At 37.9% G+C, this 18351-nt stretch overlaps 1 protein-coding gene across 6 annotated transcripts in view; it reads right to left on the bottom strand.

Annotated features, from left to right (window-relative positions):
- The window catches only part of osbpl8 (oxysterol binding protein like 8), a 98984-nt gene that overhangs the window by 42454 nt on the left and 38179 nt on the right, over positions 1-18351 (bottom strand). For 4 of the 6 annotated variants that reach the window (XM_022749282.1, XM_022749284.1, XM_022749283.1 and 1 more), the window contains 2 exons: positions 3786-3822; positions 475-645 (listed from right to left, as the gene is read on the bottom strand). In XM_022749282.1, the coding sequence (XP_022605003.1) occupies positions 475-645; positions 3786-3822 (208 nt within the window). The remainder of the gene's footprint in view (positions 1-474; positions 646-3785; positions 3823-18351) is intronic. The other 2 variants (XM_022749287.1, XM_022749285.1) reach the window with 1 other exon arrangement.

Below are 18351 nucleotides of genomic sequence, written 5' to 3'. Positions count from 1 at the left end.
TAGTATAAGTAAATATAAGTGTATAAGTATAAGTAAAATCTTCAAACAGGAAACTCAGTTTGAGTGCTCAGTATGTTAATGACTACTGTGGAAATATATAGTAGATTATGCTGCAATTCCCAGAAGATCAGGTGCAGTTTCCATGATCAACGAACAGCAGCAAATTAACAAGGCAAATGGGAGCATTCCCACTAAAATGTAGTTAAATATAATCATAAAACAGGAGGATTAGAAATGCAGGCCTGTCTCTTGTGACAGTCTCAAATATAAAGGCCTGGTTCTTCACTTTGAGGTAAATAAAGGCCCTGGGCACTGTTTGTAAATCTAAAGTTTGTTTTTATCCCCATTGCTTTTTTTCCTTCATAATGAGAAATTTCCATCATTAACGAAAGAGAAATATGAGCTACGTGGCCTTTAAGCCATGAGTATATTTTCAAACCACTCTAATTCTGGGAACTGAGACTATGATCTTACCGTGGCTGTAGCTGACCCCTGGGCTGAGGGTTGAAGGGGTGGCAACGTGCTCCCTGTTGGGCGTCTGGAGGCCCGCCTCCTTCTCCCTCTCTTTATCCCGCTCCTTCACCTGGCGCTGGCTCATCCTGCCTGGGGTCAGAAGGACGGTGTCATCACTGCAAACTACAGCAGCTGCAGACAGAGAGAGAGAGAGAGGGAGAGAGATGATGATGATGATGATGATGATGATGAGAGGGAGATCAGACATGTGTCCATCTTACTTAAGATCACAGAACATCTACTGACAGCCCTCTGGTGGAGCATCTGTTGGGTGCAGGCTTCACTTTCATGACACATTTTAATAACTTATATAATATTTTTTTTTTTATAATGTTTTCATCCAAGTCTCATGATTGGAAAAGATATGTTTCATGACTACTGATAACCTCAATATGTGCGTTTGTCCCTTATCCATCCACCTTGTTTACCTGGTGCTAATGAAGCAAGTAGCCATGCTGTTGCTTAGCAATGTGAGCAGTTTGGTTGGCAGAGGACAAAAATAAATGCATGAAATTAAAAACGTTTTATCTTTGTTTAACAAGACACTCCCTGATTTTGTTGTGAGGTTCACTCCATATGAAAAACAGGTCTCATTTGAAAAAATCAACCGTGAGCTGAGAGGAGATTTCTAATTATTTTGGACAAAGGTTAATCAAGTTGAGAAAATTCCAATCCAGAGCATGAAAAGTTTTATTCTGTGGGGTTTTAAGTGTACAGATTTTTTAACTTCAACTTCACAGATCATTTTCAAAAATCTTCCTGTGTATACAAATATCTAAAAATATTATTTAGGTTATTAGGTTACATTTGCATGAGTCCTGAGACTCTTTTCCTGGTCTCCAGCTCCACACAGATCCACACACGCATGCTGCGTTTAAGTGCTGGTGGAAAACTGGGACAGAGTCTATAGGTGGTGAATGTATACGTTCTATCAAAGAGTGACAAGCTACTCTGTCTATTCAGAAAAACATATTTCCTACTTTTAACAGCACATTCCAACAGGCACAATCTGTTTGTAAAATATGAATATTTATTCAGGCTATGTGCATCTGTAAAATTAATTAAGATTAATTAACTAACCAATTTCATTTTTGATTATGATTTTGGCTTCCAGCAATTATGAAAACAAGATAATCAAGATAAAATGATTATTGTGCTGCATTCTGTTTTCCACCATATTTAATCCCCCCTAAGAAAACCATCCCCCCATCCACTTCCTGGTTACGTTTCAGCGTATGTTAGCAACGTATGTAGGAGAAAGTTTGCCGGTTCAGAGTTGGGGCAGCCTTTAATTTACTTGGAATGAGTTACTGTTTGGAGTTTTCAGGATGTTGGTGCAGAACACTATAACATATTTGATCTCATTTATTTTTGTCTAATTCATTTTTATTTATTATTTTTATATACTGAATATATGTTTAGTAGTTTTCAGTAGGTTGTGGAACTACACTAATGTTATAACATAGTTGATATTATTCATTCTGATCAAATTTATTTTCATTCATTTTTATGTTATACATTTAATTGTATATATTTAGATATTACATATCTATTTATTTATTTATTTTCATTCATTTTGTAATTTTTCCATTGAATTGTATTTAAAGTTCAAGAAAGTCCACTGTTAAAACGTTTTTTGAAAAAGTTCAAGAAATGCATGATGTTTCCAAAGTCAATGAGTAATTGTGTTAAATAATCATGATTTGAATATTGATCAAAACAATCATGATTATGATTTTTGCCATAATTGAACAGCTCTATTTGTGAGCACCTAAGATTATGTATCATCTAAAATTATGTATCATGTAATAAACATTCGTGACCATTTTGGGTCTAATTTCTCTCCATAGGTAACTGATCTCTTCTTAACATAGCAAATAAACCAGTTTCTAAACTATCCACTGGGATGCATCCTCAACACACTATGAATGTAGGTTACGCACACTGATACACACAAACACAAACACATACAACAAAGATATTATATCATCCAGATCATAATCCAGCCACGTCAGCACCTGTCTGTCCTATCACACAGCAGCGTGTGTTCAGCAGGTGAGTTGTTGTGGATGTGTAAATGCAGCTGTGCACATGTACAGTATGTGTGCTCTCGGCTGTACGGGTACACTACATATACACGCTGACACACTTTGCCAGCAGACGCCAGACAGGTGACGGTAGCCTAAAGTAGGACAGTGGTTAAGAAAAACACATGCAAACGGGAGCAAATATAGGCACATATAAGGCACATGCTGAGACACTTTTTCGCTGCTAACATGGGCTCAAATTACGGTCAAAAAAGATTTTGATATTCACAAATAATTCCTTTTCTAAATCAACTTTTTAAAACCTGTAAAATAAATCTGCACAAGAACTTTAACATTGTACATGTGTAGAAAAGATTAAAAATATATACATATTAAAAAAAAAGAATAGACTGTGAATTAAAGTAATAAATAAATGTCAAACTAAGTAATAAAAGTAATAGAATCACTTGTACTCTGACTAGACTCTGCTTCGTGATTGGATTGTCTTTGTCCAATCAGATTCAAGCATAAGAACTTCAGCGTCACACACAAATGTGGGAACTTTGAGCGCTGAGTTTTACACAGATGTTCACACTTCTCTTCTCACATTTTTTGTGAAACCTCAACAGTGACATTTACTCACAAATTTTATTCACACATCCTTTTTTCCTCATACAAATATTTTCTACATATGCACAAACCTGAATTTCTCTTGGAGATTTATTTTATCGACTTACAACTACAAACTTTGAAATTCTTTGTGAGCGACACTTTACAAGCTCAAAATATTTCTGACCTTAATTTGAGCCCGTAAGGTCTGGACCTCTAGAACAGCAGCGAGAAACAAGGTGGTAAAACACTGAAGAGAAGGTGGTAAATGTTTTTTAAGGAGGCAGCGGTGCTAGACAGACACAGCCTGTACAAAAGAGAAAGTAAAGTTAATGTCACAAGAATAGACTGCATGCAAATTTTGCTCCGTGACAAACTGCAGTTAATGATTCATTAATGAGGCTGGACCTTTGATGGAGAAATTAAGGTGCTGGCCTAAGAGCAGACAATACCGTGGCAAAATAAATGCATTTAAAATAAACATTTGTTAAAAGATATTGTGTAAAATAGGTGCATTACTATATGAACTTGCCCTACTTGAAACACACACACTCCCTTATGTTCAATCGGCCCCTGGCCCTTCCCCTGACTGTGTGCACTGGCCTTAGCCCTTCCTCTGAAAGGTCACTGGCTTACCGGAGGTGGCATGGTGCTCTCTCAACTCTGCATGGTGCTAGCAGACGGGAAAGGGTGGAGACAGAGAAAGAAAAAGAACAAGAGGAAGGAAAAAAAAATAGTAAGTAGAGACAGAAAGAACAAGAAAGAGTGAAAGGGATTGAAAAAGTGTGTCAGAGATTTTTGATAAAGATTAAAGAGAGAGGGGGAGGGAGGAGGGACGTCCATGGTGTGTTGTTGACCAGATGTTGGCGGTGGTAGGTTTGCGTGCAGCAGGGTTGGCAGCATCAGCAACAGCAGCAGCAGTGGAAGAAGCCACAGCCACACAGGACGACAACAAATGATATATATATAAAAAAAGAGGAGACAAGAGACAGAAAACAAAAGAAAAAAAAACAGACATTAGTTCAAACAAAATGCTAACAGAGGACACAACTTGAAACAAAACTGGCAACAGATTGAGGCAGTGGGACGGGGTGAAGACAGAGGTAATACAAGAGGGATAAATAAACTGACATTAGCACACAGCACACACACATAATGTACTGGTTTACCTGAAGACAGCTAAGAATGAATGCTGTCAAACTTCAACTGACACTACAATTACTGTTACATCCATTCATAACAACTAAAGCTACTAAAGTTGCATAAGGCCATCAGAATAGAGTGTTTAATTTAGACTGAAACCAACAATTATTCTGAAGTGTTTTGCCAAAAAAATGTCAGAGAAGAGTAAAACAGCTCAGAATAATTTCCCAGGTATGTCTTAAAAAGCCTTGTTCTTTCCAACCAGCAGCCCAAAGCCAATATACTGTATATATTCAGTTTAAGTCATTTATGGGAGAGAAAGCATCAAATAATCACATTTGAGAACCTAGAACCAGATAATGTTTGAAAAATGACTGAAACCGTTAACCAATTATTAAGATAGACGTTGATGGACTTTCAGTCAAATGACTGTAATGAATCCAGAAACTGTTTCAGCTCTAGTTTAAACAGAAATAATAAAACAATTAACTTAAAAAGCAACTGCAATTTCATCAATGGCGTTGCAACCAGTGCCATTCCTAGAGCCATGTCGTTAGCGTGGCTAAAAACTATAAAGATTGTTAAATGTGCAAATTAATAATTCAATTTTCCTATTTTGTCTTTAAATGATGAATTAACATTTGATTACTAAGAGAGAACTCAATCAAATCTAAAAAGATTTAAATTATATACTTTTTATCAATAGTTATTTAGTACAGTATTTAGCTTGTATTACTTATTCACTTTGTGTCATCAAGTTCATTATTTTGAGTCCATTATTACAACTGTTATAAGCATTTAAAGTATGCATTTCAATTGTAAGTGTTGGTCTAAGTGGATGTGTCAGTAGTAGATGCCTCAGTCCAATTCACAGAGCAGCAAAAATAGCTGTGATTGGCCAGATGTTGAGTTCAGGACACACACACATGACTCCCTCCACCTGTTCCTGCACAGCAGAAACATTAACAGCCGCACATAAAATAAACAGGCTCTGATTAGGTTTTCTCACTATGACTATCTTCTATTCACATCACATCCACAACAACTCAGGTAAACAAATGATCAACTTTAAACTTCAAAACTATCCTGCTCTCTGACTGTCATAAAGGTTTACACGAAACTGCTCATTTAACAAGGTCCTAATTTACACATGATGCCAATCCGTAGGGAAACCTGACGTCACAGTTCTACCCAGAACAAGCAAGGATCCGCTAATCCCCACTCAGGCCAAACACAACCACGAGCTGCACAGTGCGAAGAAAGACAGAGAAAACAATGCCGGTGATTGGATATTGCTCAGTTAATCAGGAAGGGGAAGTCAAATCGCCTCGTTCTGATTGGTTGGGACCTTTAGAGCCACAGGCTGAGAGGATAGACAACAGTAAGAGCTGCTTACAACAATAAGGCGGACAGATTAGGAAGCAGTCACTGAACGTCAGAGGTCGCTTAACCAGGCTTTGTGGAGAAGAGTGGTTTTCTAATTTAATCTTGGCTCAGTCCATTGTCTCGCAGTGGGAGAGCACAGTTACACTTTGGCCACTCCCACTGAGTTGCAAAACACTGGCCTACAGTCAGGGGAGCATGGAGGTTAGAGGAAGTTGTGGCAGGAAGGCTGTGGGGGGCGATTCCTGCATGGTTTTTCCAAAATACTCCAGAGATTCAATTCAAAAATCCTGTTTACACACCTGTATGATAATCTGCCATCCATGACCACAGTCTAATCCAATCCCCAAATAAACCATCAGTCTCTGGTCTGGTTCAACAACAGGTGAACTGCCGTGTGACCCCGGGGTTTCATGCTCTCTATAAAAGCCCTGATCATTAGTTCTCATCAATTATGCAGATGAGTACGTGGGTTGGGAAAGAGACTGACAGTGACACAAAGTAAAGGGCTATGAATCATCTCACTAAAGTGTCACTATCAAAAAATACAAACTGTGACAGGCAGTTTTATTGGTACAGTGTAATGAGATCAGACAGATGGATCGCTACATGTGGCAGGCCTGTATTAGCATTTGAAAAGATTTCTTCAATACAAATTGACAATCAAGCAACGGAGGCTGGTGCGTAACTCAACTCTAGGGGTGTAGGAGTAGATCTATATGCGTGACAGATCAATCAAAGGGTTAATAATAACTGGCTTAAATTAGACTCATTCAGTACTTGCAGATGTGTCTAGAACAACTGTTTATTTTATGTTCTGCAGAACCTAAAAAGTATTCATAGTGCTGTTTCTTTTGTCTCTGGTTACTGGCAGGAAGGCCTAGCTCCTCCCACAGCAAATCGTTTATCATCAGGTTAATGCACATGTATAGTTTTGTTAATTTCACGTTAACTAATCTAACAAATTGTAAAAAAAAACAACAACAAAAAAAAAAACATAGTAATAATAACTTACACAAAACACACACACAGTAAAAAAAAGACAATAAAAAGATGACATCACATAAGAGCAAGTCAATTAAAAATGAGTTTTAAGAAGTGATGTAAAAGAAGTCACTGACTCTGCCTCCTCTCCTTGGGCAGGTCATTTCAAATTCAAGGGGTCCTGATAGCAAAAGCATGGTCATCCTTAGATTTAAGCCTCGACTCTGGAATGGCCAAAGGGGCCCTGCCCGAGGATCTAATGCTGCGCACTGGCTCGTACGGGGTTAATAATTCTGTAATGTAGCTCGGGGCCTCAGCGTGCTTTAAAAGTGATCAGTTCTCTAAAACAGACGGGAGCCAATGAAGAGAAGCGAGGATTGGGCCGATGTGATGTCGTCTGTTAGGTTACTAGCTATATTAGCATATTAGCATGTTCCAGCATACATTGTTTGATGGTTCAAACTCTTGGCAGACCCTTTTCTTGTAGACACACATGATAGAAACTAGTGTGTCTTTTAATACATATTAAGATAAGTCACAGTGGTTCCCTCTGAAAGTAAAGAAACAAAGTCTGAGCAGCCGAAGCTGTAAGATGAAGAACTGACTCTTCAAAGTGACAGATAGCTGGAAACAAATCTAAAAATAAATGTTTGCTGGTGTGATTTTGTGAACTTAATTTAGCTGTCTTTACACTGTCACAACAACAATTATTCAGGTTTAGTTCAGTCAGCTCACATTTTTAAAGCAGCAGGGGAACACAGTTGAATGAGTTTGCAATGTTTTACAGTGTAGATGTAAATGATCCTGTGTATTTTATTTAAGTTGTCTGAAGGCAGGAAAATACACCTTTGAGACATTCATTCACTTGAATACTTTAGAGGTTGATATAACGCTCAATGGAAAATGCTACATTACCAGGACGTTGCCAAGCAATGCAATTAGACTTCATTGAATCTACACTGTTGCTCATAAAGTTGGAATAAAATATTTTTTACCTCTTTCCATGAAATGATTGTGACAATGTGATTTATTCTTGACAGATAAAGTGTATATCTTCTCAAAATTTTAGTAGTCAGTCTCTTCCAAAGTGATTAGTGATGCATTTAAATAGGAATAAACAGAGGATTGTGTCTGAAAACACAATTATTCCAACTTTATGGGCAACAGTGTAATATACTACAGATGAATTTTATTCACAAACTTAAAGTTAAATTCACCATTAACTTCGCCTCTAATTTAAAAAGGCTTTTTCAGTTAAGCTGTGCTGACTGAAACCCTGTAGGGGACACACCTTGATAACCCCAATCCACACACACACACACACACACACACACACACACACACACACACACACACACACACACACGCACACACACACACACACACACACCAGAACTGATTGCTGGTGGCAAAGCTGACAGCTGACAGTCATGCTTGTTTTTTGTTTTGTACTGTACAATGGGTGCATCAGTATAGCATTACATTACCAAAATGTACAATTCGTACAATGTAACATATATATATGTAAACTTTACACCTCATGTCCATATTAAAAGGAGCAGAACATGTAATCTTAACCCCTTCAACTCTCACCAGCCCAAACCTCCTATACAGCCCGGAATTCCTCATATAAAAGGGAATTTCTGGAGTTTTTTCAGAGAGGAGCTGGACATTGGGTTTTACATTTAGGAAAGAAAGAGAGGAAATAAGTCAACAACAACGGAGGGGTTTAGAAATGGATAACCTTCTATAATGTAGCCATGCTTGTTTTAAAAAAAATTCCGATTCACCCATTACAGCCCGATCAATACTGGATCTTTGAGGCTGATACTTATATTGATATCTGGTTGTTAAAAATTCCAATATTGATGAATCATCCAACAGTCTTTATTTAACATAAACAAACAATGCTGACACATGAGTCCTGAGATATGTGAACACGATACTAATATTGGCTGGTACAGTATATATATCTACATTAACGTTCATTTAGCTCAACTGAAGTAACAACTTTCCATGCAGCCTCTGTCTCTATTTCACTGACAAGAAATGTGAATATTATGACTCCGGTGCTGGAAACGTTGGAAAACTCACAGTTTAGCAGTGAGACAAATCATGTATTCTAAAGCTGTAGACAGTAATGTACGTGGCTGGTGATACAATCCTGTGACATACTGTTGTTTTTGTCAACAGCAGGGGTTACATCATATTATATAGGTGTTAAAATCTCTGCATGCAGGTATAGTATATGAGTGTGAACCACACAGCAGATCTTAGATAAAGCGGAGGAATCAGCGGGGCGAGGATGTTAGTGAACGTGATCACAGATTTGATATATGGCAGTCAAACTCAGAAGGGCTGTCATCAACTGAAAATACAGAAAACAAGGCAGGTATTGTTGTGATATCAGATGGTGAGTAAACCTGAGCCTGCTGTGTTTGATTAAGGCCAAGTCAGATCATTTGACTCAAAGGAAATAGACTCAAAGTGACAGGTCCCACATTTAGATCCTGAAGCCGTCTGCTCTACCATGTAGGACAAGACATAATAGATATGTCATCTAACTGGGAGCTCAGCTCTGTTGTACCTGGGTGATGGTGTGTATATGTATTACGTGGGTGGTGGGAAAACTGAAATACTTCAAGTTATGTGTAAAGCACAGATAAAGCAAAGACAGAATAAAAGAGTAATGGTGCAAAGCCATCTGTTTTTTTTTTTGTTTGAGTTCCTTTTCATTTTTAGAGAAGCTGGTTTTGTGGGCCACTTGGGAGGTTTCATTTTACTTATTTTCACTGTACAAATAGTAATTTTGGCCTTTTCTGTGCTTTTATCATTGTATTTTATAGCTATATTGTTCCTGCTTTTCTTAGGTATTTGGTATTTTGTAAATCAGCTGAAAAAGTCATAGAGTTTGATTTATTCTTACAGTGTTTATATATTTGAAGTTGCAGTGAACTCATCACAAGACACATCAAACTGACAGATTTGTTCTTGACCAAAACTGAGAGACTGTCATTATGTACCAGTAACAGCAAAAGTAAACTGTGCATCTTGACAAAGTATTTGGTTCTTGAAGGATGGTGACCCAAGGACTATTTGCAGAACTAGTCATTCAAGTAGTCAGTAGTAATTCTGGCTGGCAAACAAATGCTAACAAACCAGCATGTCTGGAACATGCTAGCGCTAGTCAGTCACAATTGCTCCCACAGTTTCTTTTTATTTTCTCTGTTTATCGCCCACTGACATTTTATACTAAGCATTTTTTAATCATTCATTCAGCAAAGAGTTACTGAAGAGGGAAAAAGTTCTTCGAGCTAACAACTTTGCTAAGTGCTTAGTAGTTATAAGCACACACAGTTCTACAAAGACAAACTAAAACTAAAACTAAACCCTGCCTCTTCTGTGAACCAGTTTATATTCTGGCAAAGGAGATTAACTAAAACTGGACAGTGCAACACAACTAATACACTACAATAGACGGGTTTCTGAGTCATGTCATTAGTGAAATGTATGCGCAGTCAGATTGCAGTGACCTTAAATGACTAAGAGCTCTGTGAAGTTGCTTTTGTGCCTAAAACTGCACAAATTGCAAAAGTAAAGCTGATAGAGGAGCAGACTGAGTGCTTTGGGTGTAAAATGTATCACGTTGTTCTGCTTATAATTTTCCGTGTTCATGATCCTATGTGGCTGATCAAACTGATTAAATCCTGTATTGACACAGTTTATCAGGAGGGAAGCTCTGCCTGTTTACACTGTAGTTATCCCTCCGTTTCTGCATTAGTGTAGCACATCTGATATGTACCCAGCATGTGGTATATGTTGAAGAAACAGCAGGATTTTAATACATGCTTCTATCACAAACACAGTAACAAGAATGAGTGTGTCTCTGTTCTCATCCAGCAGGAAAACCGCATGCTAACCTTTTTTTTTTATGCTAACGTTAGCGGGCTTCTGTTCTTTTAAGTCATGCTGTCTGCTAATGTTTCTGGACAAACAGAGGTCATATCTCTCTGCCTGTGCTGCTGACTTTGTATACAGTCTTGTTCAGTATTATCATTGCTACTAGCTGCCGTTTCTCACTGGAATAACATCATGTCATCTGCCAGAGCTGACGTCCATCAAAGGTGGCATGTGGATTAAAAAAACGTTACACAATGCAAAGATGACTGTCGCAAACAAAGGAATCTCTAATCAGCAATCTTACGGGTTTCCTGTGAGCTTATTACAAAATAAAAGACAAACTAATATTACATTGTGGAAACATATTTCCTTCCCCACTGATGCCCTTGCATCCTAGATTGTTTTTAAACCATCTATAGCTTCCTCCATTCATACCCCTAAAGGTCAACAGTGTTAAGACAGTTTACTGTTGGTCAAAGATACAAATTTGAGGGTCAAAGTTCACCAAAGCTAAACGATTCCATAGAAATCTTGCAGTTTTAATTACAGGTGTCGCCTGTTCTTTATACTGAGTAGCTCCCGGGTGTGAAATTTGATAGAAAATATATTTCATATATAAAATATAATTACATGAGTGTACAGGAACATTCATGAGTAAACTGCAAGTAAAAGAAAGTATCCCCATCTCCTTAAAAGCTTTCAAGCCTCTACAGGAAACACTGCCTTAAACACTGCTCGCTTCTGCCCCTGAAAAGAGGAAGAGTGCTTACGCGGGATAAAATGCCATGACATATTACATAATGTTTAAACATCACTTGCAGCAGATTCCTGACCCAGTTTCTTTTCAGTAGCAGGGAAAGGAGAGATAATAACAATAACTTTTTCTTTTTTTCTATATCTGAAGGGCACCTTTTGCCATCTATTCAGCTTGGAATCAAAACACTATGTTATGAAGGCAAAACCTAAGTGCTGGTCAAATACTGAAGGGACTGTCCTGTGCATTCATGCCATAAATATGTGAAAACTTCAAGCTTCTAACACATTTCCCACCACGGTCTGTGTAAGTTGGTGTAGAGGTAATTTTGTTTTGGAGAAATATCAGAGATTAAAGAGACTAAAAAAGACAAAGGAAGGAATATGGAAAGAGAAGGAGAGCGAAATCTTTGTAGGTGCGAGACTGCTGATGAACAGCTGAGATATCACTGATAGCCGTTTGTTTAGTTCACACTAAAACAATACATTCATGGAAATCCAGTGACTGTGTGGTTACAAAAATACCATTTTATTGGTTTGTTTAGTCTATCAGCCTGTTTTATGTATGTGAATTATGTTTTTATAGCTGATCTCTGTACAGTTCTTGCAATTACAGGCAGGTAACAAAAAGTACAACCGGACTTAAACTGTCTTAGTAAGGTGTTGTTCCACCACACGCTTCTGAAGCAGCTTATCTGCAAACTGTCAGATTATTTTAAAGCCACACACAGCACGACTTGGTACACTGTCAGTAACAAGTGGAAGCAAATGACAGATCGTTAATGACAAAAAGTTTGTGTAGCTATGATTAAAATCTGTATAAACTCTGTAACTCTGAGCTTTTAAGTTAACAACAGCTGCCTGCTGCATGTGAGCACAGCACTGAGTGAAAATATAGATCAGGGCAGCTTTAAATAAAAAAAAAATGAACAGGTCAAAGTTCATTTTAGCTAATGTAATATATGAAGATATTTACCTATTTTTCTCTATGTCCCACTCTTTGCTGTGGCAATGACCCAACTCTCACTGGAGTTGAATCAAGGACATTTTATAGTGTGTTAGAAAAATGCATTTTAACTCCTCAAAGTCTCAAAGATTATTAAACTTACAAAACTGACTAACTACTCAAAATGTTCATGTAAAATGTTGACTTGATATTGTATTATTATTGGGCTTGTGCCCTGGGAGTGAATGTGCAGCCACTTAGGTTAATAAGAAAGTCTGCCACCTACCACACACTGTAATGAAGTTTTTCACAGCAGCTGTTGTGACACTGGATTAATCAACAGTGTTTATGAAGCTCGGCTAAGAGCTTTGTCATTTCTGAGGCTGATGATAGCTGCATATGTGATGGGATTCATCTGTTGTAAGGTTATATATATTGTTTAGACTGAATTAGCAACAGGATTTGCAGGGGTAAACCAATCTACTTCAAAGAGCTTAAAGGTTCAAATTCTGAATATTTTCCCTAATAAAAACCTCAGGCTCAAAATTTCAAGGACACAAATCTCCATAATTTATGGTAATTCTAATCAGTCAAATGAAAATACCTGGAACTGTGTTCTCTAAAACAAAACCCAAAACTAAATTCAAGAAAACTCATTTTACAGTTTACAGGAAGCCCATAGCACATGATGCTATCTTATTTCCTTCTCTGTGCCCACATTAAGCACATTAAGCAACTTGATACAAGCTAGGACTGGTCAGGATGTCCTGATCAAGAGCTTTCTGGCCCTGATGCTGATCTGGTCAGTAGCAATCAACTGTTTAATTGAAGTACTAATTCACTAAAAGGGAGAATCATCTCAGACTACTACACGAGAGAAAGTGAATTCTATTCAGTCTTATTTCTTGCAATAGGAGGCAAAACTTGAACGCACCCAACATCAAAACAAGGAACACACAAGCTCAGCTGGCGGCTGGACAGCAATAGGGAAGCATTCATACTCATATACATATAATTAATCTGACCCGAGTTCAGGTAACTGAAGGTAACTAAGGTTTCAGTAAGACGAGATAATATAGGGAAATTTGCAGTGTTACAGCAGCAAAGGACAAATGAAATGCAAAATGAAAATATCAAATACTATGAATGAACATAAGATAAATAATAGATAGATAATATAATACAGTAGTATGTACAAATAAATATTAAAATGTCCATATCAGTAAATATGTCCAGAAATAGTAGCAATGTTTCTGCATGTTCAGCATCTGATTGCTAGGACTGGAAAGGATTGTAAAGTATTTACAAAGTATTGTAAGCCAACAAGTACTGAAAGATACTATTAGATATCCGGGTTTAATTCATAAGTTTGTCCTCTTTAAACCCTGTTTAGCCAAAATTCATGCACAGCTGTTTAGACAATATATAACACTGATAGATACATTAAAATCATTTCTGAAGATAAACACAGCTGCCTTCTCTCAATCAAAGACTGTAAAGGTGATCAGTCTAACTTATTTAGACTCTTTCTAGTGGCTGTGCTCACAGAGAGAAAAAAACCTGACAAATGGTTTCATGCAGTTCAGCACGTTGCAGCCTCCCTCTAAAGCACCAATATGGAGCAAGTGGACAGAAAGTAATCCATGCTGAAACATTATGCAGATTGTTCTGCTTTAGTTAAGGTTCAGGTTTGTTTCTTGTTATAAGTAATGAAACATAAAAATAATATAAAAGTGGTGAAAAATTGTTTTAAAATATAATAATAAACTAATATGAAATGAAAAAATCTGCAGATAAAATACAGAAGGGGAACAAAAACAACTGAGATGGATAATTACAAAAGGAACAAAACAGAAAGAAATGTGATTCTGTTTAGTCTGAATAGAATACATTCACTTTGCTCCATAATTTAAGAGTTTTTTAAGAGTTTTCTGGAATGTCATGGGATCGCCCAAAGTCATAGAATATGGAAAACAAATTGTATTCCTTACTTAAAAAAAGGAGCAATACAACAAAATTTCAAGTTAAAAGCAATGACACAGCATCAGTCTGTGCAGCCATTTCTGTAGTATTTGCCAAACCACCACAGCACAGCCTCCTCCTCTGAGTCCAGGCCAGCACGCCTCAGTGTCAGAGCGGTTTTATCCATCAAAGAACTGACACATCTGTCAGCACGAAGTGGGTCATGGCCAAAGCCTGAGTTCAGGGTGGCAGAGATCTACAGTGTTTGCTGCCCATATGGTGACTGATTTACAACGAGAGTGGAACTACAACAGGCACCATAAATAAAATGTCTAATCACATGGGCCCAGAGAGTGTGACTGGAGCTGACTCCATTCACCAAGATAACAGTACAAAGTGGAGCCAAGGAAACAAAAACTATTTACTGTGAGACCCAAATTTCAAGACTTGGCAGGAAGGTAGGAGTGACAATCTGTGTGTAGAGCAGAAAGACAAGAAGCAAAGAGGCAGATGCAGAGAAGGTGAGGACAGAGTTCACACTTCCTTCCTGCATGGTCACTGCTGAAATCAAAGTGACACTGAGCAGGTCTGACGCCTCAACTTTTACTTATCACTGTTGCACTTTTTAAACATGTTCATACATCACTGTATAAAACTCTGAACAAGGTAATGCCATTTCTTCCTCTGGTTGGACTTAAGATTCCAAATCAACAGAGATTAAGGTGTGGGGAGAATATGATGGATATGCAATGGCTGCTGGGAAACAACAGAAACAGTCTCACTGCTACAGTCCTGAAATTATCAGTGGAGCTTTTCCCAACTCTGTTTGGAGCAGGTGTGGACAACATGGCACCATTATCGAGGAGCTGAAACACTTTGCACCCACAAAACTAGTCATGTTAATTAGCCTGCTGCATTGAACTTGTGTAATATCATTAGCTCCTATGTTGCTTCTGTCTGCTGCCTGAAATAAGAGCTGCAACTGACAATCACTTTCATTGTTGCTCAGTCTGCCGATTATTTTTTCGATTTATCCTTTTTTGTAGAAAATGTCAAGAAAGTAGTGAAAAAATGATGATCACAACTTCACAGAATCCAAATGAACATCTTCAAATGTCTTCATCTAAACAAACATACAAAACCCAAAGGTTCATATTCATCTTACGATTATACACGACAAAGAGAAGCAGCAAATCCTGCCATTTGAGAAGATAAAACTTCACAATGTCGAATTTTTCTTTTCTTTTTACTTGAAAAATTACTACAGCACTCAGTTAATTATCAAAATAGTTGCAGATTATTCTTATTCTATTTTATTTTATTAGACTTAATCTACAAATCAATTAATCCTCTAATTGTTTCAGCTCTACTCAAAAGTCTGAACAGACCTTAAACTACAGCTGCACTGTTCTGACTGATAAATACCTTGAATGATACTGATCTTACCAGGTATTATCCAGATGTGACTGATTCACATTAAATAATAACAGGTTTCTGTTCTACTCCATTTATTTGCTGTGGTTACCTCATGTAGCACCAACCAGGGCTGTGTCGCTAACACCATAATCAAAATGCTTTTTCATGGTGGTTAAAAATGTGTGTTTGTTACATGTATTAAACTAAAAACTTCCCTCATTTCAGCATATAGGCAAAAATATAACTGAGCTTGATGCATTAAAAAAAACACACACACAACTCTTCATAAACTGTGTAAAACACTATAATTAAAATACACACAATCTAAAAAGAATGATGGCATATGGATGTCTATGAACTGTTTAACCTTGTTAACATCCATCTGGTGTTTTTTATATAATACAGACATATGACAAGTGAACTAATCAGTCAACACCATGACTGAGTGTTTCCACCTTGACCTGCAGTCATGAGTCATTGGTTCTCAATGACTCATAAAGATTCAGACAGCCAACGATTCAGACGTCACAAACCTAAGGAACCAATCCTGTCAACTTGTGGGGACGGGGGGCGGGGCTAAATAAACCTGAAACCTTGTCAGTACATAGAGAGAGAGAGAGTTAGCATTAGCACAACCACTAACACTGTGTCAGCCACTGCCAGTTGCAAGCTAACACACAACATAAACAAATAAAAGATGCTAACTATGCTAACCGTTCTGGTCCGTCCGCTAGTCTCTGGTTCTGGTCTCAACAGACTCCTCATCTGAGTCTGGGTCTGACTGAGGCTCAAACATGTGGCTGAGTCTCTCTGATGTTTCCTCCTCTAACCATCTTGATACTCTCTGCTCTTTCACCTGTCCACCTGGACCAAGCAGGTGGTGGTGGGTGGGGCATAAGACCTGATCCACATTTCTCAATGAAGTAAGAGGAGATGAGCTTCCAGTTTTCCTTTTTTTCACCTGTTATGTGGGAAAACCATGTTAACAAAATATTAATCATAACAGAGTATATTTACAGAGTTTAAAACATGTCTGGAGAGGAACTTTACAGCAGAAGTTATGAAGTTGCAGCCTCATGTTTACATAAAAATGAATTCTATGCAGAAAGGAAGCACTACAGAGGTTTAAAATTTGTGTCAAAGTGAGCACTGGTATCATGTTGGCAGCAGTATCAGCAGATACCTTGAGTTAAGGTATGCTAACCTGTATTGGGAAAGAATCACCTGGATGCATCACCATCTTCAACCTCAAGTCATGATGTAAACATAAGGCTGTAGCTTGGCAAAGTTTCGACAGGGATGCTATGGAGCAGCTGCTGACTCATTTCTGGTATCTTTATGATACTTTTATTAATATGTCTCATCTTATTTGCTTACTGAAGGTCATGAGTGGTCACTTCAATTAAGTATCCTTCTGTACATTAGTACTGAAAAATACTTTCCACTGAGAACAGCATGTACCAGACCATCCCTTCTATAAATCTGAATACTTTACAGCTAATGGCTGTGAACATGGTTTTTAAAGTAGTGCTTTCTAGATGAAGTGAAAATAGCAAGCTGCTTTAAATGATTTTAATGAGGCTTTAAGTAATTCCCAACAGGCAGTACTTAAGTGATTAATTGTACATACACACTGTCTATGACATACACCGACTCACTGTAGGTATGGTACGTTTTCTGGTACAGAGCTACATTCTTGGACATACCACTTGATGATTGTAATGTATGTTCAGCTTTTGGAAGAGGACTCGGTGCACTGGTCTATTCTAGATGACATACTTTTAATAAGAACTGTGGTGGCGAGGTAGCCCTGCAAGTGGTGAGAGAACACCCCCACTTTCCTTCTGATTTTGAGTAGCTCTTGTCAATAACATCAGATAAATGCCTGAAATTAACAATGTAAAATGTGCTACAAGATCCTAACTCAAAATTAATGTGGAGTATTTAACGTACTCCACTGATAACGTCAGAGGAAGACAGAAAGGAAATTGGAAGCCTTGTATGGTCAGACAGGAAATCCATAAAGAGATAATTCTCAGGAGCAGAGCAAATTCCAACACCAAAGCCAACAGGAGAAATCCCACTGGATTATTGTTTCTTATCCTCTAACTCTACTGCTAACATTAAACCTAATAATGTCACCTCACAGTGAACCAAGGCAGGAAGTAGATTAAAAAAGACGGACGCCTGTTGGTTTTAAGATTTCCAGCAGTTTGTACAGTCGTATCTTGTCTGCGTATTATCTTCCATGAGGAAGGAGCAGGGAGGTGTGCAGGGGGTCAACACTCGACCTCACACAGACAGCTTTTCATTAGACGGTAGCATTTCAACACTCCAGTCTTCAAAACGGGACAGGTGGGGGGCAGCTGGGTGGGTCCAGTGGCCTCACACAGAGTGGAGTCTCAGTTTCATCGCTGCAGGAGGGCTCAGGGTTCAGGGACAGTGTAGAGAAGACAGGGTGAATGCTCTGAAGAGGAAGGGTGGTAACAATATTGATGGTCTAAAATGATTATGAGGGAAGACTGAGGTCAGTTCAACTAAAGAATAATGAGGTTAAATGTTTTTTTTTTTCCATTTTCTTTGATATTCACAAAACCCAGAAACAGTAGAAGTGGATGGATTCTTAGTACCAGAAATGAAAGTGGGAATGACAGAGCCTTCAGAAAAAAAATATTCTACCCATAGATCAAATGCAGTGCAGTGACGATTTGGTCC

This window comes from Seriola dumerili, unplaced genomic scaffold (assembly GCF_002260705.1).
Source record: "Seriola dumerili isolate Sdu_G_001 unplaced genomic scaffold, Sdu_1.0 BDQW01000138.1, whole genome shotgun sequence".
Classification (NCBI taxonomy): domain Eukaryota; kingdom Metazoa; phylum Chordata; class Actinopteri; order Carangiformes; family Carangidae; genus Seriola; species Seriola dumerili.
This window is presented reverse-complemented; position numbering and strand designations above follow the sequence as displayed.